This window comes from Typha latifolia, chromosome 1, assembly GCF_019914945.1.
Source record: "Typha latifolia isolate L0001 chromosome 1, TyphaL0001v2, whole genome shotgun sequence".
Classification (NCBI taxonomy): domain Eukaryota; kingdom Viridiplantae; phylum Streptophyta; class Magnoliopsida; order Poales; family Typhaceae; genus Typha; species Typha latifolia.
In genome coordinates this window covers 1,340,258-1,366,767 of record NC_133086.1, presented here as the reverse complement: position 1 = coordinate 1,366,767, position 26,510 = coordinate 1,340,258, and the positions used below count along the sequence as shown (strand labels likewise).

At 37.2% G+C, this 26,510-nt stretch overlaps 6 protein-coding genes across 10 annotated transcripts; 3 read left to right on the top strand and 3 right to left on the bottom strand.

Moving 5' to 3' along the window:
- The first annotated feature begins 3,513 nt into the window (after positions 1-3,513).
- Positions 3,514-6,883, top strand: LOC140792582 (ras-related protein RABH1e). Its single transcript, XM_073143697.1, has 6 exons — positions 3,514-3,732; positions 4,873-4,943; positions 5,261-5,349; positions 6,072-6,183; positions 6,278-6,368; positions 6,457-6,883. The coding sequence occupies exons 1-6, from the start codon at positions 3,616-3,618 to the stop codon at positions 6,598-6,600; spliced, it is 624 nt and encodes a 207-aa protein (XP_072999798.1). The 5' UTR covers positions 3,514-3,615; the 3' UTR covers positions 6,601-6,883.
- Positions 6,884-7,046: 163 nt separating this feature from the next.
- On the top strand, positions 7,047-8,160 carry LOC140792497 (uncharacterized). The gene is made up of 2 exons (XM_073143580.1): positions 7,047-7,684; positions 7,894-8,160. The coding sequence occupies exons 1-2, from the start codon at positions 7,142-7,144 to the stop codon at positions 8,020-8,022; spliced, it is 672 nt and encodes a 223-aa protein (XP_072999681.1). The 5' UTR covers positions 7,047-7,141; the 3' UTR covers positions 8,023-8,160.
- Positions 8,161-9,047: 887 nt separating this feature from the next.
- Positions 9,048-9,999, bottom strand: LOC140781695 (uncharacterized). Its single transcript, XM_073127797.1, has one exon. The coding sequence runs from the start codon at positions 9,934-9,936 to the stop codon at positions 9,247-9,249; it is 690 nt and encodes a 229-aa protein (XP_072983898.1). The 5' UTR covers positions 9,937-9,999; the 3' UTR covers positions 9,048-9,246.
- A 997-nt stretch (positions 10,000-10,996) lies between these two features.
- LOC140780739 (copper-transporting ATPase PAA1, chloroplastic-like) lies at positions 10,997-13,720 on the top strand. Its single transcript, XM_073126478.1, has 4 exons — positions 10,997-11,477; positions 11,593-11,646; positions 11,919-12,072; positions 13,463-13,720. The coding sequence occupies exons 1-4, from the start codon at positions 11,127-11,129 to the stop codon at positions 13,471-13,473; spliced, it is 570 nt and encodes a 189-aa protein (XP_072982579.1). The 5' UTR covers positions 10,997-11,126; the 3' UTR covers positions 13,474-13,720.
- Positions 13,721-14,232: 512 nt separating this feature from the next.
- LOC140782169 (transcription elongation factor SPT4 homolog 1-like) lies at positions 14,233-16,859 on the bottom strand. 2 transcript variants are annotated; one of them, XM_073128621.1, is made up of 5 exons: positions 16,610-16,859; positions 16,294-16,385; positions 15,346-15,401; positions 14,696-14,724; positions 14,233-14,601 (listed from the first exon to the last, which is right to left on the bottom strand). In XM_073128621.1, exons 1-5 carry the CDS (start codon positions 16,739-16,741, stop codon positions 14,551-14,553), a joined length of 360 nt encoding a protein of 119 aa, XP_072984722.1. In that variant the 5' UTR covers positions 16,742-16,859; the 3' UTR covers positions 14,233-14,550. The 2 variants fall into 2 exon arrangements, with proteins under 2 accessions (XP_072984722.1, XP_072984713.1); XM_073128612.1 differs by having other exon boundaries at positions 14,696-14,757; positions 16,610-16,856.
- Positions 16,860-17,457: 598 nt separating this feature from the next.
- LOC140782151 (protein LNK1-like) lies at positions 17,458-25,210 on the bottom strand. Of its 4 annotated transcripts, none has more exons than XR_012107820.1 (9): positions 24,963-25,210; positions 24,760-24,870; positions 21,604-22,091; positions 20,999-21,305; positions 20,797-20,883; positions 19,568-20,176; positions 18,946-19,082; positions 17,848-18,017; positions 17,458-17,778 (listed from the first exon to the last, which is right to left on the bottom strand). XR_012107820.1 is itself a non-coding variant. In XM_073128586.1 (9 exons), exons 2-9 carry the CDS (start codon positions 24,781-24,783, stop codon positions 17,680-17,682), a joined length of 1,887 nt encoding a protein of 628 aa, XP_072984687.1. In that variant the 5' UTR covers positions 24,784-24,870; positions 24,963-25,210; the 3' UTR covers positions 17,458-17,679. The 4 variants fall into 4 exon arrangements, 2 of the variants coding, with proteins under 2 accessions (XP_072984687.1, XP_072984693.1); XM_073128586.1 differs by having other exon boundaries at positions 17,848-17,983; XM_073128592.1 differs by having other exon boundaries at positions 17,458-17,769; positions 17,848-17,983.
- Between the last annotated feature and the right edge of the window lie 1,300 nt (positions 25,211-26,510).

Below are 26,510 nucleotides of genomic sequence, written 5' to 3'. Positions count from 1 at the left end.
TCCCCCTCTCTCTCTCTCTCTCTCTCTCTCTCTCTCTCTCTCTCTATATATATATATATATATATCTCTTTCCCTCACATGTTTCTCAGTGTTGCAATGTGCTTTCAAGCTTCTTCTCATCTTATCACATTAATCACACGCCACCAAAAAGGAAATCAGGGGGAAAGCTATCAATCACTAGCTTCACTCTTGTTTGGTTGCCTTGATAGATTACTTGTGAACTATTTATTTGTTCACGCATAATTGTCATACTTATTGCACACCACTCTCAAACCTATTGTAATTACAATTTCTGGATAAGGAGGGGTGAGAGAGGGTGCAAGATAAAAGAGGTGATGGTAAAAAGGGAGAGCGATCGATATGTATACAGTTGGGTATGGATTCAATGCCACAGCTCTTCCATAACTCCAACTTCCCAAATTTGGGTCACCCTAAAGAGCTCCACTTTAAAGCACTCCAACACCCCACTTTAAACCCCTAATTTAAAACAAGCAGACTCAAGAATTAAATGGCCACCCTCTCCCTCTCCCTCTCCTTTTTTATTAATAACAACACCCCCCCTTCTTAAATTCTTTACGTCAGATTTACGCCTTAACCCATTCATTTCTCATCTATTTATTGCCCCCTGCCATTACCTTGCCTTCTCACTTTCCCTTCTACACTTTTGTCTGTTTTTATGGTGAAAAAGAAGAAGAAGTTCAATTATAAATTTTTTTATCTAATTTTTCTTTAAGTTAATATATATTATTATAAAAAGCTCAAGTTGCCAAGAACGAGAAAATTATAATAGTCTCTTATCCATCTCCTATTAGCCAATCTTTGAAATTGCAAATGGATCTCTTGGCCTTGAATTTGGTGATGCAATAATAGAATTAAAAAAAATTACATATTATAATATGTCAGTTTGGTTAGTTTCACATTCAAGGAGAATGTTATTGCCAACCTAACCCTACCACATTTGACTGAGAACATTCTCAAACAGATGATATTGATGAGATACTTAAGAGTCAGACTTGTAGAATTCTTGGTACTTTGACTTGACCTGATGGATATTAGTAAAGTGAAGTGGGCATATTTTGGAATGATGGTTCAATTAATCATATTACAATCAATTTTGCAAAAGCTTGGCCTAAGATTGCTTCTGCTAAATATTATAATAACTCTAGAATATAAATATTATTCATTAAAATTATATCTTATAATAATACGGTAATTCAATTTTTTTTTTTCTTTTTACTAATTATTACGCCCTTATTTTAAAACACAAGTAAACATAAAAAAAATATTAGTTTGTAAGAAAATAAGAATGATGAAGGCTTCAACATAGGGATCCAAATTCTACTTGAAATGATGAAACAATAAATTGAGAGCAGGTTGCATTAAAGTTTGGAAGGATCCTTAGCCTTTTGGCCCCTCTCTCCCTCCCTCCCTCCCTCCCTCCCTCCCTCCCCTCTAGATGGGTGCATGGGAGTTAGGTAAAAGCTGTAAAAGATATTGAGTGCTTGTGCAAGGCAACAGAAGCTTGCTAGTTAATCAAAAGTTGGCATTTTAGAAGGAGGGTATTTTTGGCAGTGAGATCGCCTCGGGAGCCGGAAAGAGCTTCTTCTTCTTCTATCCCTTTGTGAATTATAAACATTTAAAGCTGGAATAAGGCGGTCATAGGTCATGGGTTTAGACTCTCACCTGCCCCCATTAACTCTTCTTGAATTCTCTCTTTTAATGCTCGCATTTGAATGGGAGCCCTCTTCTTTGCCCCCTATCGCTCCTCGTCATCACTCCTTTTATGTTAAATGCTACACCCACTCCCCTCCCCTCCCTCCCTCTCTATCTCTCTCTCTCTCTCTCTCTCTCTCTCTCTCTCTCTCTCTCTAAAGACTACTGTTTGGAAGTCTTAATAATAGTATATATTGCAACAGCATCCAGGAGTAAATACACAATTTCATTATGTGGAGTGTCATATAAAAAAAAGAAAAAGAATGGTGTAGTTCTGGTGGAACTAGCTTGGTTCGAGTAAGATGGTGAGTTAATATTTATGAGCCAAAAGAAGGTGTTTCTAGTGACAATATAATAGTGCAAGAATTCAATGTGAGTCAGCTCTTCTAGGTTAGCTTGGGCATATTATAATCCAAATTGTGCTTGAAATTAAATTTAGATGACATATTCATCTCAGAGTTGTTAGATACGTGTGACCTGAACTAACTGACATATTATTTTATTATTTTTTTATAAGAGTTGTATACAGTTAAGAGCACTCATTCCAAAGACATGTCTAGATTCAAAATATGTCTGTAATGTAATATGTCGGAATTTATCTTCTCTATAAATACAAAAGAACTGTATATTATCAGAAAAAAAGAGAAGAAGATAATACTTCTAATGTGTAATGGCACCAAATGTTCTACGTTTCTATGTATCTAAGGAGGACTTTTAGACGTGACCAAGGAGCCAACCGATGCGAGGAAAGAGTAAAGAAACTTAGAACATGCCTACTTAGTGGATGAATGATTAAAAAAGTTAAGTATGACAAGTGATCTAAGGAAAGAGTACGAAATAATTCTCCATTCTCATCACGTTCCTTTTTTTCTTCAGTGACCCTCTCTAAACTTAACCTTAAATTTAAAGCTTCATCTATCATTAGTGGAATTGGTAGTCTTAAATTTGGGTTAATAAAATACCAAAAAAGAAGATTAGGCTTGATTCTTTGTACTTAGTTTGTTAAACGGGCTAGTGATTTAACTATCAGAGTGCAGAGATTAACACACTAACTCTATCATCATCAAAACAATCCTGCACAGTATATCAACCTTATAACTCCAGCACACCAAACAAAACATGAGCAAAACATAGAGATAACCACCAACTACAAATCGCCTAAAAGTCCACACCAGACATAACATAAGTTATACAATATTATACATTCCATCAAAAGGCAAGAAAATACTGCAGACTGCACCAAGAACAGTGAGGTTACTCGACGCTTTAAAGCCTTCTAATATTTTTTTGTTACACATTGTATAGAATTTCTATTATTTTATTTAAACCAGATGCTCTATATCATAGCTGCGAAATAGTGGATAATTAGTTTGTTCTATCTGCCATATAAGAAAGCATCTAGCGGGTCGAGATGACTTTGACCCGCAATTATAGGGTTTAGCTACTTATTTGGATCCGTATCCAAGTACGGATCCTGCAGTAATGCCCGATTAGCTACCGGGGCGGATCTATATCCGATACATGCATCCGACCCTGTCAACTCCTGCCAACGTACGCGCATGTTTGACTTACGGCTTGCCGTCTCATGGTCGATCCCAAACGCATAGCGAACAGGCAACTCCTATCACAACGGCAGGACAGGTTGTTGATCTAGTCAAAACTAGACGTGGCGTGCACCTACTGGGGGAATCCCATTTATCGGTGTTACCGGATGCTCCTCCGCTCTTGGCGCGTACTGGTTCGTTGTGCGGTTCGCTTCTCCTTCTTTCTATAAATTTCAAACGCGACCTTCTCTCTCTTCTGACGCTTAACCGCGACGTGGGTTTCCTTCTTTCCTCTCTCTTCTTTCTCGCCATTAGAGATCGACAGATCTAGAGAGAGAAAGAGAGATCCTGGAAAGTAATGGCCGTGGTATCGGCTCTAGCGAAATATAAGTTGGTTTTCTTGGGGGATCAATCGGTTGGGAAAACCAGCATCATCACTAGATTCATGTACGACAAATTTGATACCACCTACCAGGTTAGAATATTAGATTTCTCTCATTTCTCCCTTGCCTTCGATTAGTTTTTGGGGGTTTGACGTGTAGATCTTGTATTGATATGTGATTGATGTATTAATTTCTTGTTCTGTTGCCGAAATCATGTTATTTTGGAGTTTAGATTGGGGCTTTACTGCTAGATATCGGATTCTTTGCATGTGGAGATTAGAAATTGCTTAGATATATGGATTGATTGGTGCTGTATGTTTATTGATTGTTAAGATAGCATCATTGTGGTGATCCTGCCATGGAATGAGGTTCATGTTCATGTTATGCACTCAAATCATTGGAATCAGAATCCCAGGCAACTCTAATTCAGATGACCTCTTTTCATGTTCATTTTCCCTTGTAGTTGATCAGATATTATAGCACGTGTGCAAGACAATTTTGGATTTGCAATAACTGTTAAAGGTTAAATTAAAACATTGTGCTGACGATTCGCCCAGGAACTCTGATGCTCTCTGTACTACGAAGTCTATATTATCCTTTGGATGATTACTACTTGTATACAATAGTATGCATATCTTAGGAATTAGTTAACTCTTATGACGTCGACAATCATATTTGATGGAGTTAATCTTGAGAAATGACGCTGCCAAATTCAAAGTAGCAAGATGGTGGCATCATTAGGAGAACTAAGTTAACATGCTTGTGAAAAGCAAAAGAACAATTATGAGTACTGATCAATTAGATCAAACTTCTTTCTTTTTGTAAGTTCTGATATCCAGCAGTTTACTTCGTAATCTCTTAATAGGAATTTGTAGATGATCAATATAAGTGTTCAATTATTCCCTTACTTTCACCTCAGAAGACATGAGAATTTTTTGTTGTTTATAAAGCAATGTAAGCAGGGAAAATTTATTAGTTCTTTTTACAGAGTTTGTTCTTTTTCTTTGCTTGTTAAGTGTTGAGAACACATAAAGTGATACTTTAACAATTAGAGTGCTGACCGTTATCTAAATTATTTGTGCCTTTTCATATTGAAATTGAAAAAGATAAATCACCATTAAAGTGCCATATTTGAGGTATCGTGTTAAAGGAACTCTAAAAGCATCTACGTATCTGTTCTTTCCCTTCATTTTTCATTTAGGTTACTGATCAATAATTCTGATAATTCTCAGGCTACAATTGGTATTGACTTTCTGTCAAAGACAATGTATCTGGAAGATCGTACTGTTCGTTTGCAGCTCTGGTGGTTTACCTTCATCCTTTTTTTTTAAATTTCTCAAGTTGTTCTATTACTAGAATGCATTATATGAGCCCTACAAGGCTTTAAGTTGATTACTTAATCATGATATGAAGTTAATAATATTAACTTAACGAGTGAAAAGAGATGTATCATTTTCTGGTTATGGTACTTAATTTTTATACTCATCTTGTCATGATCTCCCTATTTACCTGAAGAAGTTTTCAGGATTTTGTGTTTAGATTCTATACCTAACTGACAATAAATATGTAATTGAATTTATTATGTGATTTTTGTAACATTTTGAATTCGATAATTTGCAGGGATACTGCTGGACAGGAGAGATTTAGGAGCCTTATTCCTAGCTACATTAGGGATTCTTCTGTTGCAATAATTGTTTATGATGTATCCAGTAAGTGCTTGATTATAGTTAATATTCAGAAAATTTTAATTTGTAGATGCAGCTTTTGGGACAATCAAATAAAAAAGGATGGGGAGGAATAGTTCTTGTAGCACATTCTTGATGAGGTTTTCATCTGATATACGCATTTTTGTTCATGATTACATATGATATGAGGATATTTTGTTGCATCTAAACTATAAGAGCAGAGGAATGCTGAAGGTAAGTTATTAATGTGGCTCTAGCATGATTGCCCAATATTATCAATGTATTAAGCTTGAAATTCTGAGACAACGTAAAAGCAGAAGGTGGTCAGAAAATTTTACTACAAGTTTATTTTTAAATCAGGAAAAGTGATTGCTTTTCTAACTAGAATATTATGGCCAAATTTATTTACTGAAGAACTGATCGATCAAGATGGAGAATGGTTGACGAATTCACGAAAAAGATGATAATAGCACGCATGTGGACAAGCCATGGACTGTTTAGTCTATAGGCCTTTCTGATTTATCCTATTAGTTCATTACATCAATTTTGAGGATTTACAGAATTTATAACAGATCGATTGTTCTATCTCCTTGCTGAATCCTGCAAAGCAAAACTATGTGAATATCTCTCCTATCTATTGGAATTTAGAACTGTTTTATTTTTTTCTTCACATTACTTCCCGAGCATTCTGTTACTCTTCCTGCCAATGAAATTATTTTGCTCATATGCCCTTTTATCATATGCAGATAGGCCATCTTTTCTGAACACTGCAAAGTGGATTGAGGAAGTACGCACGGAACGAGGAGGCGATGTTATCATAGTCCTAGTTGGAAACAAGACTGACCTGGTTGAGAAAAGGTGATTATTCCAAGTGACAATTTTTGTGGTTCTCTTGAATATTTCTGCGGCATGTTAAAGGTTCATGGTTTTTCTCATCTCTTGATGTTAATAGACAAGTTTCAATTGAAGAAGGAGAAGCCAAGGCTCGTGAAGATGGTGTCATGTTCATAGAAACCAGTGCTAAAGCAGGATTCAACATCAAGGTTAAAACATTTTCATTTCACTGTATATACTCTAGCAATACCAAATGGCCAGGTCTTGATGAGTGGTAAATGATATCAACCTATGCAGCCACTATTTCGCAAGATTGCAGCAGCCTTGCCAGGGATGGAGACGCTCTCCTCGACCAAGCAGGAAGATATGGTGGACGTAAACCTGAAGCCCACTCTCACTTCAACGCAAGCAGAGAAGCAATCAGGGGGATGCGCATGCTAGAAGCTATTTAGGCGAACTCTTGCGTTATACTTGCTTTTGAATTTTGCAGTAGGCTTATACCAACTGATCTCATTGTTAGTGGCATCAGATCTTCTTTTTGTTTCTTATTTTGTTGTCTGTATACTGAAAGTCTTCATTTTGTTTTTGTTATTCTTTTCCTTACAGAGAGAATTGCTCTTTTTTTTTTCTTTATTTGATACAGCATGAAAGTCTACCATGACTTGTATTCAGTTATTATTCTCATTTCAATTTTTGGATTGGGAGACGGAAAAATTTTGTGTGATATTTTCTCTTGGTGCTTAGATACAATATTTGAGTCACTTTATTTTAACTTTTTTCTTGCTTGCCCAAAGATGTATACTGTGCTTTCTTTAGATGGCCTTTGATCAACAAACTACTTGATCTGAGCAATATGAACCGTCGGATTGTCTCGAGAACTTCCTCTTTTCAACCAAACTAATTAAATATATACAAAAGCCCTCCCTGGTCCCTTCCCTCCTTCTCAAACAATTCAATTTAGAGCGAGAAAGATAAGAGAGAGATGCAAGAACTCAAGAAATCTCCAGAAATCACCGGTCCGCCTTCGTCGATGCCCTACTTCGCGGAGGTGCGGATCGAATTCTCCCCCGCCGAGGTAGTGTTCTCCGAGCCCTGCTTCCACTGCGGTAGCCTGAAGCGGCGGTGCCTCCACCCTCCTCCTTCCCCACGCAAGAAGCTTCTCGTCATCGAACCCTCCTCCGAGTCCCCCTCCTCCTCTGCCGGCGGTCGCGCCGTACTGAGTCGATCGATCTCGTCCTCCTCACCCGCAGTTGCTGCCGCCGCCTCCTTGCTAGCGCCGACGCCGACGCCGACTTCGCCTATCCCTTCCTCCCCCTTCCTCCGCTCCAATTCTTTCCGTCCTCTTCCTGATCCCACGGACGCCGGCGATCGATCTCCCTCGGCTGAGGTCCCTTTCGTCTACAGCTGCTCCAATCCGATCACCCCGATGTCGCCGCCTGCCTTCCTGTACGACGCTCTGCCGGTTCGGCCCGTCTCTAAATCGCCGGATCATGCGTTAATCTGCCCCGCAGAGAAGAACAAGCGGGTACTTCGTTACTCTCAGCTTATCTATTGAGTTCTACGTTGATCTACCGCCCGATCTCCGTTCTTTCACTTCATGGATCGGTTTCCTGCTAAATTTTTTGACGGTCCTTTCTCGTTCTTCATATCTATTTCCGTGTTATTTTCTACGTGGGCTTGGGCTTTGCTGTGGCCTTGGAGGGTAGTTCGGTAATTTAAGGATGTGATCGTCAGGACGAGGAATGGGCGGAGGAAAGCGTGATCGATGAGGAGACGAAGCCGACGGGGCGATCGGAGGTGCGAGTGAGCATCAACTGCGGCTGTGGGATGGCGCGCGAGGTCGTCTTCCATCACGACCACTGAGATCTCACCGTTCAATCGGATAGATCGCCTCCTGGTCGTTCGTTTTAATGGTAATATGATGCTGATACATCTTTCCTTAGTTCGCTTTTGTTGCTTCTCTTTAGAGTTACTTGAATAAAAATCAGATAGATTGAACAATGTTATGCAAGGAACATGAAATTGCAAACACGATCTTTTTGCAATCAAATAACTACAAAACTCTAGCATGAGCACTTCTCCCGCAAGTACATTATATCACCAAATAAAGCTTTTGACAGAACCTGATGATAGGAAGAAAGTAGTTAAACCATTCCTACTGCTGAACATATTAGCCTCCACTTCACAATTGAGATTAGGTTTCCATGCAGCCAAAGAAGAAAAGATATATGTAGACTATGTAGTCATGAGAGAATGGGATTCATTCTGTATCATATGGGGAACTGCATCCTTTTCCCTCCACCATATCAATAAATCTCCAAGAAGGTTGGGCAAGTTACAATCTACTATAAGATATTAAGCATAACAGTTTCATGCCATACTGATAAAGATGATTACTGACAAAACTACACTAGAAAGAAATTCTGTTTCTCTCATTGTAGCAGAATTCCCTACATTGTGCAATCTGACTATAACACTCTGCTAAGGAAACGACTTTCATAAACTCAACCTTTCAACTTGCAGGATAAATGGGTCGATGCATTCACAGAAGCAAACAACCCTATGGCAACAAAAAGATGCTTTAATATCTTTGAACTATGCTCTTGAAAAGTTATCAATCAAAACCTCAGAGCTACAGCATTAATACAAACATGCAGCTGACAATGTCATATGCCAAATAGTGATCAATTCCCACCAGCTATATAATAACAGAAAAGCATGCCCTACATGAAATTGAAACCACTCTATCTACAGAATATAGCACAAAAATGAAAGATGCTCCAAGGAAGGTTAACTCATATAGAGTACTACCCACGTCTAAATTTGCCAATTAAAACATAATCACACAAAAATCAACCATATGAACCACGATGATTCTTATCATCAGATGCATAACAAAATATCACTAAATTGAATATTCAAGACCTTATTGGCATTTTGTCAAACACATTGTAAGCAGTGTAACAACATAACTAAAACATGCCAAGTCCCGAAGGGAAATAGAGAATCCAAACGTTTTCCTTACAGATCCAAATCCATGAACTCACAAAAGATGCAATCTTTGTGTTCTCATCGATCGGAAGCCACCTACTTGGAAGACAACCGCATGCTGCTCCATGGGAACTTGCTTCCTTCAGCACCCTTCTTAGATTCCCCACCTCGCCCACCACCTCCCCGCCGCCGCTCACCACCACCACCACCACCATTAAACCTCTGCCAGACTTCTGCACGCTTCCCACGATACCCTTTCTGAGGCTCATCACTCCTCCCGTCAAGCCAATGCTTCTTCCCCCCCTCCTCGCCCTGGCCGGCGACGACCGTGGCCTTCGCCGCCGACTTGGCCTGCGCCGCGATTCGGTCTCGATCCTCCTGTATGACCTGGATCGGGAAGAGGTCAGGGTTGAGGGAGAGCGGAGTGCGGAGGGTGACGTAGGCCTTCTTGTAGTCGGGCTTGGCGGCGAGGAAGGAGCCGCGCTTGAGCTTCTTTCCCTCCATGTTGAGGGTCCGGACCTCGGCGACGTCGAAGCCGTAGAGGGACTCGAGGATGCGGCGGATCTCGATCTTGGAGGCGGAAGGGACGGTCTTAAGGGCGATCTCGGAGATGAAGTCGAAGGGAGGGGAAGGGAGGAGGAGCTTGATGGGGAGATTCGCAAAGTTGATCACGCGACGACCCAGGCGGCTGCCCATGTTGGTGTTTGCTGTGCTTCCTCTTGCTGGAGTGAGGAATTGGGAGCGAAGAGGGTTTTGAGGAAGAGAGGAGGGGTTAGGGAATCGCATGGGAAACGATCCGCCGATCCATAAAAAGGCAATTGAATTCGAGCTCAAATTGGTTAAGGCGAGTAGATTTGGGTTCGAATCCAAGTTGTATCATTTTCGTAAAACCATTTTGTAATGAGGCTCGCCTTTTGTTTATGGATAACCACTTAGTTTTGCATTTACCAAAAAAAATTTATTTTGTTCAATCTCCATAGAGGTACTAGTGATAATTATTTTCCACTTCCTCTCTACTAAATTTATTCGCGTTGGCCTGGTAATATAAATGGACAATTTGCAGCAAAAAATCATTCAGTTTTTTAATTAGTAGAAATAGACCTCCATTTATTAAATTATAATTTTGAGTATTTTTTTACTAATTTAGCTCTGATAAATTTCAAAAAGATTGCCATATCCTAAAAACGACACGCATCACCTATGTAATTTATACGCATCAATTATAGAACATGTATACCTTAATTTTAAGAAAAATACATATCAATATTAAAAAAAAAGTCATGCATTACTTATGTAATTTATATGTATTACATATATAAAAAGTACGTTCTAATTTCAAAAAAAGCGATCCATCACCTATGTATAATATATACGCATTGTCTATGCAAAATATACGCTGCAATTTTCAACGTCGTTCGTATTGATATTTAAAAAAAAAAATATCACGCATCACTTATGTAATTTATATATATCGTTTATGCAAAAAGTACGCTTTAATTTTTAACAATGTGCACATCAAGATTAAAAATAGTAAATTAGTCTAAATCGATAAAAAAAAAGTCTGAATTTATAATTCGATAAATACGGAGGCCTAATTCTGTTAATTAGAAAACTAAAAAAAATTTGATGAAAATTACCCAATATAAATACATCAAAGTGATGAAATTTTGATTATTTATAATTTGCTCATCAAGCATTATACGTGATATCAATAAATAAATGTAAAACTCACTAGTACAATATTTGGTAAACACTAAATTTGTTTAATGCTCTGGCATAAAAGGTCTCCCTGATCCGCAGGATGATTCCAAAGCCTAAAGGACATCGGGGGTAGAAAGGTAAATCCATTCCCTTTTTGCACACCTTTGGGAGTTTGGTGAGAAGTCTCGCAAAACTCTCTCTACCTACCCCTTCTATCTCCCGCTTTACTTCAGTCACCACACAAAAGAGAACCGAACAAGAGAGGAGGGACGACAATGGAGTCCGCGACTCTTCCCACAATACCTTACGTCTTCCCACGCTACCCCTGCTTCACCAGAACCACCTCCTTCTTCTCATCTCTCCCTCCCAAAATATCCCTACCTCCGCTCTCCATCTCCTTCGCCGGCAACCTCCTCCGGAGCTCTTCCACGACTCGCTTGCCGAGTTGGTTCGCCTCCATATCGACCGGCGGCGGCGGGGATGGGCTCGTCGGCAGAGCAGGTTCAGGCGGTGGCGGAGGCGGAGGAGACGGGTCGAGCGCCGGCGAGGTGGAGTCGAAGATTCTCGCAGAAGAGTCGGAGGAAGTGGCGCCGTTAGGGCCGGATGTGATTGTTCTCCATGTCGGAGTAATTAAGATATCCTTCTCTGTCTACTTTTTTGTTAATTAAAGTATTTATTTTGAAAGAGATAAAAAAAAAGAAGTAATTTTTTGGGTTTTTAAAATTCCAAATTTCGATCCAGGGGATGTCTTGCGGTGGATGCGCCGCGAGTGTGAAGCGGATCTTGGAGAGTCTAGTGAGTGAGACTTCCTTGTTTGTTGTTTCGGACTTGATTTTCTTACAATTTGGTAGAATTTTCTGGAGAATAATTTGCAGTCAAATGTGATGCTACGCATTGCTCCCTTGTTATTGACTCAGATTTGGCCATAATTCCTGAGTAGCCATCTGATTTATGTTTAAATTAATCTCAAGGTGCCCATTTGAGTTCTTAAATGTAATTGATTCTTTTAGCATGATAAATAGAAATTTAATTACTGAAGTTACTTAGTCATGTATAATTTTGTGCAGCCTCAGGTGTCTTCTGCCACAGTCAACCTTGAGAAGGAGACAGCATTTGTGTGGACTGTACCTGAAGTCAAAGACGAGCAGGACTGGAAGCAAGGATTGGGAGCAATACTTGCAGACCATTTGACAACCTGTGGATTTAAGTCTGATCTCCTAGGTAAGCATTAAATTTCCTTCTCTAATAGTAGGAGTATGTTTGTGAAATGTTCATATTGCTTCTTGTCACTTCGCCAGTCTGACTTCATAAATTTTGATTCTGAATGGTCAATGACAGTGTAAAGTGGATGGTAAGTTATTGTTGCATATTTGTTCTTCTTATTCATTTCTTAAATTGTTGTGATGTTTATATTTGTTATTTGGGTTATGCTTACCATGCATTAGATTATAGAAGCGATGCTCGATAACTGTCTTCTCTTTCAAAAGTTCTTATCAATATAGGCTTGGAAAGACTCCCTAGTAGATAAGAAAAAAGAACAGCTGTGACAGCTTGTCCTGTGCTTCTTGGATGCTAAGCAATACAATCATTTGCAGATAAATAAATTGAGAAAGCACTTTCCTCTAAAGCTTTAGATGCTTCAAGTGAGTTCATGACAGGAAACTTGAGAACATGAAAAGCACCTAATCCAGTTACAAGATACTTGCAAGCATCTACATGAAAACAGTTCAGCACTCTTATGGATGCATCTGATTACCATAATAATTTGGATATACAAATTTGAAATAAGAAGAATTTGGCGGATCTGATTACATCTAATGGATGATGAAACATATAGGTACTGTCATTATATACTTACTAACTTGAGCATCTCTTTCCAGTAACAATAATTTGTTTACTGAAGAATTGCAGCTGGCTGAAACAAACTTAACCTTCATTTTTTTATTCCCCTGTTAAGAAACTCTGCTCCATGATAACATTTAAGAAAGCTCGATATCTTACTCTTAGCTTCACTTTAATAGCTACATGGAATATGGAATATCTATATGGCTTCTGTTTGCTATGTTGTTGGACTGCTGTATGGCTTGTAATTTTAAATGCACTGTTGCACTCAAACTATGCTAGCTGTTATTTAGTTGAATGAGCACTCAAACTACTCATATTGAAGTCTCAATTTGGAAAATGTAAAGATTTAGCAGGGCCTCTTGAGAGGCGAATAGATATTCTTTTAGCATTTTATTTTTGTGGTACTTGCTCCATTATTTTGAAATCAGAAAGGACAGCATGAAGCAAGCTTTTGCTAGAAACCTTTCATAAGCCATTCTAACGTGGTTGACAAATTATTTCTTCTTGAAGCTGGTGGGGTAATCAGATATTGCCTAGTCTTCCCAATTTTATTGCAGTTCCTGTTAAACTTGCTAAATGACAGTATGCAATCGAAAGACAAACTTAGAGAAGAAGACTATACCCAGTCATTTTCAATTTTGTATTACAATTTCATCTTATATGTGATGCTTTGTTGAAGTCATATTTCCTAGGCCACAAGTCGAGGTATATAATTTATTTTGCTCAACCTGACATGAAATTTATTGAACTTCTATGTATTCCGCAGGCAAATCTTGATACGGGATGATGGAAGTCTCCTATCAAGAACTATGGAGTCGGCATGAATTTTATGTTGTCATTGGTTCCCCACGTATCCAGTCAACACGCGAGAAACTACTTGTTTGGTGGCTTACAACAATTTAATAATCTTTATATTCTATTTTTATAACTTAATATTAACAAATTTTTGTTTGTCTGGGGCTTATTTTCTGAAGGCACAATGTAAGCTTCAATATTGTCTTCTTAAAGATAAATGGTTTCGATATATCATACTCAACTAGTTTGTCGAGTTCCTTTCACTCCCACGATGAAGCAGCATCTTCCAGTGCTTTTAGCTGGTATAAAACGCACCGTAGAAGATGTTTATGATAAAGAAAATAAGTGCACGAATTTAATTGCTATAAAGAAAATAAGTGCCTTCTTTTCACCCGTGAAAAACAATAAAACATATTAGTAGATTGATTCAGTTAACAGAGCTACTATATTGCTATATTATAGTGTACACCCACCAACTTCACTTGCAATGGCATGCTAATCGCAGACACCAACATTATAGCATCACAATTATTAGCATTGCATACATCCCTTTGCTTGCGAAAATTGAAATATATGATTATCTGCATACATGTTCTGCACTTGTAAATTGAAGTACACAATCGCTCGTAGATGATATCTTGCCCTCATCTTTTAATGGGAATTCAGCAAATAATAACTTCATGGGCATATATATGCACAGTTCATAAACAAACACGATTAATAAGAAAGTAGCAGTTTGAATAATTTTGAAGCCATGCATGAGATTTACTAACCCTTCAACATAATCATTCACAATGTGTGGACGAAACAGATCTCTCATCCTCAGTGATACAGACATAATCAAAAGAAACATCATATAATTTGTTAAAAATATTCTCAAGTGTGATACAACATCTTCTTGATCTGTAGTTTAAAAGCTCTACAGTTGATTCCTGATTCAAATAACCAAGGAAAAGGTCCATAGGAACAAGTCACTAACTAATTCAAAGGTCATTTTAGTTTCATTTCCAACTAGAACAGTTCACAGTGCAGGATACCAGAAGAGCTCTACACAGCCATTTAGGAACGCTTGGGAGGAACGTACTGCACATTGTTATCAGAACAAACAGTCTGCAAAATTGCAGGCATTATATAAGACTACTGTTACTGGCCACTAATACTCCAACCACCATGACAACATACATATTCTCATGGGTGCACATACCTGATATTCTTCCGGAAGTTCCTCTGAAACTGCAAGAGTATAACATCCAGGGATAAACCTTCCTGTCCATAGCATAACAAAATGACAAGTTCGGACCAAATAGATATGGAGCAAAACGAATAGTGTGCTCTAGTTGAGCAGAGATCTCTAAACCAGAAAGGTGAGAGAGCTACCAATGCACAAGAAACTATGATGAGGTATATATGATCACCATGCATGTCGGCACGAACAACAAGAGGAAGCAAGACAAGGGGCATACAGTTACAGACATAGCCATACATGTTACATACTACATGGATTGACAAGCATAAAAGCATTTGTACTACTTTATATGCCCGGTCATTCAAATAGCTAGATAATAGTCTCCAAGGACAGATTTATGGCATCAAGATCAACCAAATTGCAGGATTGATAGTGTGAGACAAATCATTAAGTAACAGTTTCTGAGAATATAATTTCAATTCAGGCACTAACATGGAACGGTTTAAATATTAGGAATTCCAACACATGAATATGTATTTTAACATAAAAATGGTGTACACAGCAAGGAAAGACATGAGTATGTAATAGCAATCGCCCATTCTTAAACTAAGTATTATCAACATAATAATCTCTTAAGTTAAACAGCATCTCATAGAAGCATAACAGACCTATTCTCAACCATCGAGCAGACCAACTTCTAGTTGGATCCATGACTGAAATTATCCTGGAGAAAGAAAAGACAAATAATATCAACATTCTGTTGTTATTCTAGACATTTCAAGTAGCACTGATACATTTCCTTCTGTTTCACAAAGTACTGATTAGAAGGTTCACATAGAAAAGCCAACCTAGATCTAAGTAGCACTTACATGTATGCCCTTACAAGAACGTGATGACCATGCAATGAGGCCACTATAAAAAAAACACCGAGAAGGAGCAAGATAATAAGATAATAACTCACTTGCCTATTATCAAACAATGTATATCTTTCATTTCCTATTTAAACTTTATTTATCAACAGAGTAAAGTCAGTTATAGGTGCCTGAAGAATCATATATCAATCCCTATCAAAAATAATTTGAATTTAATCCACATTAATGATATGGTTACTCAATAGGGAATGAAATTTTCAAAGGGAAATACTAAAAGTCCACAAACAATGCTAATACGAAATCATATAAGTCTTAATGAGAAAAGATTAGCTCATGCGGAAAAAAGAAAGAAGTGAATTTTGCAACTACACATCAACGAGAAAGTTCAACTACTGCATTTTAAGGACCTGCTCAAAATTAGCTAACTCTGGAGTGACTGCAGCTCATAATCTATAAAATGGTTGGTTCACATGGATTTCAGCTTATACCTTTACACCAGCTATGAGCTGATATCAACCTTTTACTCAGGAATATTGCATTCCCTCACAATGTGGTGATGTAAAACTCTCTCAGCATACAATTTTATCTAATTACTCCCTATTAAGTTATTAATAAACAAGCAGAAAGGTGTGATAAAAAAAAATTTCTTACTACAACGATCACAATGAGACATAGTAAATTCACAAGAAACTACCCATATCGATAAAGCAAAGTAAAATTAAGCAGAAATGACGCAAGACCCACCCGGTAAAGTTGGGAGTGGTGCAATTTACGACATTGTCGTGCTCTTTGTCCATCTCCAAGAAGGGGCAATTCTCACATCCCGATTCCCTGAACTGCATCACCAGCGAAACAGATCAAATCGATCATCTCCTAGAAACATTTTGAAGATTCTACGTGAGATAAGCGCCTCAAGTTGTTCTAACGATATAGAGTGGTCCGTAAAACCCTCGAAATGGAAACAAAACCCTCTAGAAACCCTAACTTTGCACGGCAATCGAGATCTCGTCTGGGGTCGATAAAATCCTAGTTGGGGAATCGAAGGGAATAAAGAGATTACCTGGTCGTAGGTCTTGACGAGGCGGCATCGGAGGCAGGCGCGGAGCTCGTGGCCGAAGCTGGTGGGTATCTGAGCGAACTGCGCCATTCTATCGTCCTCCGCCATGTAATCGCTTCTCTTCCCACTCCCCATTGATCCCTTTTCTCTTCTCGTCGCTTCTCTTCTCTTCTCTTCTCGCTTCGACTAATGGACTCCGGAAAAGATTCGAGCCTCGCGTATTTCGGTAGGAAAGAAGTCCTCTTTCTTTTTCACTGGCTTTGTAGCAATGGTTGCACTTACAGGTCGGAGATAATTAAATCCATGTAGGATCCGAATCCGACCCGATAATCGCAAAATACGCCTATATATTAATGCACTGATATCTGACTTCGTAGGGATAAGCATTCTCTTCTTGGTATATGAATGCATGTAGTCTGAACTGTTGATTGCCGATGATTCGTATGTTATAAACATTGTAATTTATGTTCTACTACAAATTCCCATTGGAAGTGGGTAAGTATTCAAGGATTTGTTACAGAGAAGATGCATAGACAAGCAAATACTCCGTTTTTAAAATGTTGTAAATTTTTTATCAACCAGTAAGAGATGCACCGACTCAGAATATATCAGATTCACCTGTTTCGTCAAATGTCTCTGATACTAATGACTCAAAATATCAATGTTAAAGTTAAACATTGCTGCTGCATCATGATACGGTGGTTGCAGTGACAAATTATATGACTAGAGTCATAAATAATTGGGCATTCTCTCTTGGTTCCTCCAGTTTCACATGGACGTATAGGGGGGGCGTGCATATAAGGTTGTGGCTGACTGGCGACTGCCCAATAGAGTAACAACGCCTCTCAGAGTTTTGTTTTCCTTAATTATGCCATAAAATGTGCATCTCAAATTAGAGGTCAAACAAAAGACGAGCAATCGCTGGTTAGACAGAACAACCATCTGTGTAGAAAGTCTTATTGTAGCATAACATTAAGCAGGAAATTTACAACAGGCGCTCCAGCTAAGAACTATAAACAGTAGATAACCATACGTGTGGCGATTGTTATAGAAGATATAGCTGAAGCTGAAGACTACGGTTGGTCATTGCTTGGCAGTTTTGAGTGTCTTTGAGAAAATAATTGATCACACACAGCAGCTTGGTTGTTGATAGGAGCGTGATTCTGTTCATTCTGTTAAGATGAATAGTCAAGCAGAGCAACAACCTGAACAAAGAAGCCATAAGTTTAGGAGAAACTTACAGTTATATTTGACTCGAGAGATGTGGCATCATCAACAGCTCTTTTCAGAGAATTTGAACGCCGGTGGAAAAGCAGATGAGCTATTGACCGATCTATGGGATTTGTTTCTGTCTCAACATTCCCGAATTCTGTGCTCCTGAAAGGCCACAGCATCAAATGAAGTGACAATACTGCATCAAATGAAGTTCAACAATGGGATTTCTTGTATGCTGAAAATGTTTATTTAATACTATGCATTTTAACAAATTTACAGTTTACACCCTATATTTTAACTATTTAAAAATTGAGCCTTATGTTTTATCAAATATGTACAGAAAATATTTTACATTTGTTAACTAAACCCCTAGGTTAAGTTAACTATACTAGAAGGATTACAAGAATACCCTTAGTAATCATGTTTTATCCTTAAAAAAGGGAGAGAAGATGAGAAATAAAGTTATTTTAGTCATTTTTAAAAAATGATTAAAGTTGATGAAATATTTCTTTTATACCATCTGTCTAAGCGGTGTTAATATAAATCTAACCCGGAGTATTTTTTGCACATAATCGCTAAAATATAATGCTCAATATATAAATAGTAAAAGTGCAAGGTGTAAACTATAAATTAGTTAAAAAATGCAAGGTGTTGGATGCAAATTTTCCTTCACAATATTAGATGACTATCATTGTTGTTGCTCATGTTAAAGATGGTATGTGTTATTGGTCTACCATCTAACAACTTAAAATTTTAAATCATCTAATTATTTAAATGGTACTAGAGTCATATGTCCACAAGCAGTGTATAGAGGCTGCACATGAGAAGACTTGCTAAGATATGATATATTATTGTTTCATTATTTAACAATTTAAGCTTTTAACTCAATTGGTTATATAGCAATTCAAAGCAATGTAAATCTATAAAACAAGGCTAGCATGCAAATAACATGTAAAATTCTATAAAGGCCAAACTACTCTATCCACAGGACAGATGGCATATCAAGGGTCTGGAGAATTCTAAGCTATCAGTTTGCTGACGGGCAACTCGAAAGTCAGAAGGCTATCAATATTCCCTAGTTCCTTGATGGTCTATCAAGTATGACATGTTAAGAGTATACGTACTCATTTGTTGCTTCCATACTCTGAACTCGTGAATCTCCACTGCAAGTGCTTGTATTAGAGAAACAATGCCTTCGCTTAACAGTTCTTGCCAGACGGTATAAACTGTCTCTTATGCACAGCTTTGTTCTACAGTCCAACTGAAAATTTTATTAGGAAAAAGGAATAGAAGTTATGGTCACTTCAACAAATACTTTCTAAATATGCATGCTCAGTGTTCCTCCAATTATAAAGGGTAGAAAAAGGGTTTAGATTTTCTGAAATCTTGATAATTACCTAAAATCAATGCATATGCTTAAAGAAAACACAAATAGTTTAGCAGAAAAGACATACAAAGAAAAGATTTAATTACATGAATCTGAAATTTTGGAAAGCCTGAACTAGGTTAGCATTTATCCACACAGAAGAAGAAAAGCATACAAACAAAATTAAAATAAAGAGAAATAAGAACTTCCAAAAGCTGAGTCGAAGTTTGTCAAATAATAAGGTTACCATATACTGAAATATAAACAATGGCTGAAGTATGCATGACATTTTCTTCTATGTAGCAGTTCTTCTCTTTCAGATATTGTTGTTGGAAATTGGAAGTGTACTAACTACTAAGGCACATAATGATTAGTTATACCTGATTCATAACATTCCAAAGCTGTTGAAAGCTGATTTCTTCCAGTGAGACATCAGAGGAAACAGATGTCACAAATGAGTTCTCCGGACATATGGAAGAATCTATCCCAGCTGTGGGAACTGGATCACCACATCCTACTGCATATTGAGATTTACTGTGCTCTCCCAAAGACAAACCTTTGATAGTGGATGCTTGTTGAAGCAAATTGTCAGCCATCACTGTGTCACATGGTAGCATTCGAAACTTCCCCACTTTCTCCTGTGCTTCCATTTCAGAAGGATCTGATGATTGACCAGGTAACTGCTCCATGCAATTCTTTTCATGACTTGTAACATGATCCATAATTTTAAAGTACGGATTGGTTTCATATCCTTCAAATTCACTACTTGATGTCTTCTGTTCAACTGGAACTTCAAGTGTAGGAAAGTTGTACTCAACTTCTGAATAAGGATAGAAAGTGTCCATGTATCTCGAGGAAGCAGATTGTAAGGGATGCTTTTCCTTCAACAAATAACCTGAGGCCTGCGATTTAGATGAAGAATCTGCACAAAGCCTCTGTTCTTCAAGTTGCTGCATTGTATTTTCCCCCGATATATACTGGCTTCCAATCTGCATTATGTCCATAAAAATGCCATAGAAAATACAATCAGTCACTGTCTAAAAATTCAAGTGTTTGGCACATAAAATTATTTGAATAAGGACAGGAGATTTTAACTTCTACACGCGTAGGCCTATCTGGCATTTAATTTCAAAATCTATACCAATTAAATTCGAATTTTCTCTTAAGCCCACCACTGAGCGGAGAGTTGCCTATGAAAAATCCACTTCTCTCGCAGCTTAAGCCGTTGAAGAGCAAGGTTGTTAAAGAGGAAAAATAAAAACTCCCTTCTTACAGTAGAGAGGATAGAACAACTAGTCAATGTTGATTGATTATATGCGCAGAGTAAAGTAATTAATCAGGTCACTAACCTGAAATTTATGCAGATAGAACAACTTTAGTAAAGGTATGAGTTTACAAAGAATCTGGGGTATAGTCATCCAAAATTTGATGTTCATAAGATTTAATCTCCAATGGATTAAAAGCTTTAAACTATGGAAGTTTCTGTTTTTCTACTCAACCACCGACTATCAGTTAATATATTATCTGTAAAAGCCCCTAGGCAAAGAGACTGCTTAGATATAGATTGACTATAAGATCTACAAGTTCTTTGGGAACCTATTGTAATTACCATATCAAGGTCTCCAGATCCACTCAAGCTACTCCTATTCTGAGTCTGGTTGATGGCTGACAGTTCGAGCTCACCTCCTTCATATGCCTAAAGATAAGTATATCAAACATCTATAAGAAAAAAGCATTAAACAAATGCAGTTTTGTTACATTTATCAACATGAAGTTCCATCACTAACATATATGAGAAATTCTTCACTTGCCTGTTCTTTTTGTGCACATATACCTTTGTTCTCTGCACTATTAGCTATCCAATTGGCAGTACTTTGATAAACAAAACTTGATGACTTATCATAATCAACATCTGATGTGCAGATTTGAGGTAAAATATTTATGTCTGCATGATCATTTCCTGATGAAACATTCAGCACACCCAACTCTGAACATGAAGAAGTCAAGCCCGTGTGGAGGGTAACATCTGAACTGTAACTAGTATTTGATGAAGAGGGAAACCATGCTAGCTCATCTGCATTATCCATCTTCCCTTGACCAAATGTGGAATCGCAATTTCTCCAGGAAAACAAACAAAAAAATACAGATGAAAACTAAATAGTGAAAATTTATATAATGCTATGATGAGAAATTGAAAAGGATAGTCATCAAAAACTCCATGTGAAAGTAGCATGGTTACCTCCTGGCTCCTACTAATGAAACATTATATCTTTTTCCAAAATTTTAATCTGATATTTTACACTGATATAGAATATATGATTTTCTCAAAAAAAATTCTCAAAAATAAAATAAAAGACAGAATTTATGGAAAGTGACAAAGAGATATGGCAAAATCAAAGCCAATTCATCGAGTTACCTGAACATTCTGTCAACATCCTCAAAATTGTCAATGGCAGGCCAGTCATAATACATAAGATCATTTACCCTATACTTGAGGTCATTCACCAAAAGGTTAATATTACTAGCAGTTGCCATATCATTGTTGACTGCAAATCGACAGGTGTTTCTGCCTTCTGTTGGATCCCTTGTTCCAGATACAGTACCCTTTTCATAGAAAATGCTGCTTTCTGAATCAATTTTGCAGCCTCTTATGCAATCATTGGGCAGCCTAGCTCCATTGGAAGTTTTATCAACTGCATACAGATTGCAATCAGGATCACATGATGACAAATCTACATTTTTCGATGCCGCAATTACATTTTCTTGGGTCCTTCCAAGATCTACATGTTGGGACTTCTTATGAGCATTACTAGAGGTCCCTGATTCATTCCACTGTTCACCACCTCTATTAGGCACTACACTATTATCATTTTGAGCAAATTCATTCCAGACATTCTCTTCAACCTGCACAAACATCATAGGAAATCATCCATTTTGGCTCAAAATATTTGAATTTTAAAGATGTTAAACCAAAGTCTGTTAGGGAAAAGTCAAAATAAAAATGATTAGAGATTAATAACATAAAACTATAAGAAAAATATTTTTCATTGCTAGATTATTCATAAGGTATCAGACTTAGGGCCCAATTCTCTTCTCGTCTGAAACTGATATTTGAATAAAGTACCTTGTCTGGGCTGGACTAGAAAGACTAGGTCATTTTAGGTATATACCTTGGTTAAGATAAATGCCTTAATTGAACTAAATAGAGCTTCAAATATTCAGATCCTGAATGGGCCCAATACCCAAAAAATGGTTTGAATCCAGTTTTCCAAGACCAGGATCCACTCATTGGAACCCATTAACACCATTATGTCTTAAATAAAACAAAATTACAACCTATTTACCAAAAGTAGAGCTACTCAATTAGAGGATTGAGGTCCTGTCTCTCTCTGTCCAGTATCCATATTTCAGACCAAATTTCCGGAACCAATTTGTCAAAATTAATCTACAACATGGAGAGTGTTTAGAAACCAAAAGTCACATACTTCCTGGATTATTGATTACAATCAAGTATCCATTCAGTAGTCAGTTGACTCAGTTTAACCAGAAAGATGTGTTATTTGTGTTAAGTCAGAAGAATCAAACATTATTGGACCATAGATGTTCTAGGACATCAAGATGAAGGTCAGGCAGTTTTGATTCTGAAATGAATGGCCTAAATTAAGTTGTGGCTACTAGTTCAAGTTATACCATGCCCAGTCATTACATAAATGTAAGAATATAAAAGTGTGTTTGTTAGTGACCCAGTTTGTTGACATCTTTAAGTGATATAAATCCTGTATTCTTTGTTTTGAATGTGATTGCATGAGTTTTGGATTTAAAAATCGGAGTCTCAATACTGCTGAAATGATATCACCCAATAAACAAAATGATATTTCTCCATAGAACTTTTTTTTCCTAGGAAAAGAAATTAAAAAAGAAAAGCACTCATGTTAGTATGAGATTCAAAATGCACAATAGGAGGAAAGCAAGTACAAATTCAAATTTGAGTTCTGGGAAAATGTCATAAAAAGTTAAAACCCTATAAAGTACATTACCATTCAAAAGATTTTTTTTCTATATTTAGCATTATAACTAAAGCCCAAAAAAGAGTTGAAGTAAAAATAAAATGTTAAAGTTACAGGACAAAAGAATATAATGATGTCTAGCTCATACAGTTAAAGGGCTTTCACGTAAAACATCACAAGTAGAACTCTATTTTAAATATTCAAAGGAACCATATTTGAGAGTTCTACATATTCGATGAGGTTACGGATTCCCTTAACTATGATACATCATTCTGCCTCCATAAGTATCATGCATTAGAAGTTTCACAAGCATGCACATGAAGTGTTATCTACGGTTAGGAAGACTTTCTGAAGTGAAATTAATATGTCAATTATCCAAATGAGTGAAGTATCAGACTATACTTAAATGTGATGGTGATGAGGAAAAAAATTAATTTGGAAACCTCACCATCATACATTCAAACCGCATTAGGAAAGTTAGATTTGCGATAAATATGAGAGTTACTATGATGTTGTTCTGTTACGATAAGTCAATCACTAACATATGGTATGATTTACAGAGCGACCTTACCTCATTACTATTGCCAAACTTTAGAAACAAGCGCATTTCTTCTGTTTTTTACTTTATACTATCATAAACCTAAAAGGCATAGTCTCAGGTCAGACAGACACTACCATGGATGCTAGATAAAGCCACCAGCAAGTCTTTCACGATTTAAAACCTAGGGTCAGAAATGTTTATGATTGAAGGATAGAATAGTAAAGGAGGCCTCCGCATTTTTCAGCATTCCATCCATACTTGTACGTGCCAGTGCCGTAACTGTAACTTGCCCCAACTCAAGTAAGTAAGAGTTTCTAATTGGTTGCCAATAAATTAGCATCACAACTCATAGAATGAACCACAAAGCATGCATAGTAAAGCTAGAAGTCCTTATCCAAAAAAGAAATAAAGGATTTAGTGTGTCCTCCATATTCATATTACAAAGGTCGTCTTAAGGTAAGTGAATTTACGATAGAGAGCATGGTTCATAATCCTATTGGGTTAAATTTTGACAACAGATTTCTAGATGGTGGATGTCCAGTTGACAGTCACTAATAAAATCTCACTAATCCTTATAAGGAATCTTCTCTACTTCGAATTATTCCCTAACTCCAAACTGTTACATCCTAATCATTATTAAACCCATTTTCTAAAGAAGTTGTCCATAGCAACTAACAATTCAAATATCCTCGATGAAACTGATGCCAATACCTCTACAGCCTCGCCCTCTACAAGGTTATGTATATCTATTCTTGAAAATATTCATCTAAAGAAGTAGTTTATCCTCGTCTTAGCATGGAAACAAAAGTGTTTGTAAAAATAACGACTAGACTAAAAACTCAACGTTTGGCATAAGCCTCAGTAGTCGATAATTCGAAATTATCGAGATTATTAACATATCCATACTGAATCATTAAGTTCTAACCATAAATTAATAAACGGATAGAGATACAAGGGTGGGTGGGTCAATTTCAACGAGCATCCATCAATAACATCAAAAAATACTAACTCTCCAAAAGAATACCTCATAAACTTTCCAATCCTGCATCCTCCTACTTTATCCCGGTCCACAACAATACAGATTAATCAGATGCGCTCCCATCTTCGCCGCACTCACATCCCCGAATCCAAAAACCTGCAAGAAGACACCAATAAAACTCATTAAATCATCAAAACAATCATAATATACATAAAAATAGCCATCAAGTTAGCAACCACAAACCACACCTGCTGTCAAACGAGCTGACAAATCCCCAAATTGAAAGTAGAAGAAGAAGAAGGGGGAGGAGGAGAAGGAGGAGGAGGAGGAGGATGAGAAGGAGGAGAAGGAGAAGCCAAATCCTGCCGAGAAGTTTTCTCGAAGAAACCCTAAAACCAACCCTAGATCGAAGCCGATGAAATCGCCACTTGCTCTGCTTTCTGGACGCTTCCTTGCCTAACGAGCCCCTAAATTTCTTTCTTTCTTTTTCTAAAGTAAAAAATTTACTTTTGGTGAAGTTTGGGGTAGAGGCGAGTCCACAGACGCGTGGCGGTGGGACCAGGACGGCTCGAGGTCATGGACGAGAGCAAGCGAGGGGATCGGATCCTTTCCGGATTTCTTATTGGTCCTCAACTTGGTCGGAGATGACACGTGTCGGCGGAAGAGTTACGGCTTTCGAGAAGCTTGTGGCGTAGAATGACCTACTAGTTTAGAGTGGGACCCACTTCACGTGGTGCGATAAACATTAGCTTCACGAAATTTGCTGAATTCTTTATTACATTAATAAATGAATTATTATGGCTGGAGTAGGACCATGTTAACACTCAAAACACTTTTGATATGATTTATTCTAAATTATTTTTATTAAATTTAAAAATCGCAAACATGATCATTTTAGAGAAGCTTTTTATATATCATCCTATATCTTTTTTTTTATAGTAATTTTATGATTAACCACCCATTCTTGAGCTATTTGTAACTCAGGTCCTTCGTTTTTTTTTCACTAATTTTCATATAAATTAATTTTATTTAGACTTTCTGAATTATTATCATTTTATTTAAACAAAGAGTACTTTATTAAATTTTGCTAGTGTAGGATTGAACAGAGTCAAGATTAAGGGCAGTTAGTCAAATTACAGACAAAAAGAAATAGTTAATATTACAAATAGCTCAATGACAATGACAGGGTGTTAGTAAAAAAATTCACTAAATAACAATTAACCATCTTAAGTTTAGCAAAATTTATTTGTGTAGTTAGGTTTGGTCTTACCTCACCAAATACATGCAAGATGACTTGCTATTCTCACAAAGCTATAAAAGGAAATTTCCTTTTGAGAACTTAAATGGTAATGGACCATGGAATAATAATAGACATGGGAGTTGTACAAAGAGACAAAAGTCTCTTGAGGATGGAAGAAAGCCTTTGCCTCTTCCAACCTTGGGGAAAATTAGAAAGACTTTGTTTGAAGACAAGAACAACACAAGTGGGGGTGAAAAGGACTAAAAGAGGACAGTTTAGTTTTGGGCATAGCAATTAAGTGATGCTGACTTCATAAGTTATAAGAGTTTTTCTTTTATCTCATGCAATAAAGTCATGAAAAATACATTTGCTATACAAGTCAAAAGGTGCCAATTTCTAGCCAAAAATAAGACAAGAAGAAACCAAGTGATGTTAGGCATATCCATTGATAAGTATTAATTTGAGAATAATTAGCTTCAAGATGTCAAAGACTTTGTAAACTTATGTGCAAGCTGGTCAATGATGATCACATGACTTGTTTAAATTCTTCTCTTAG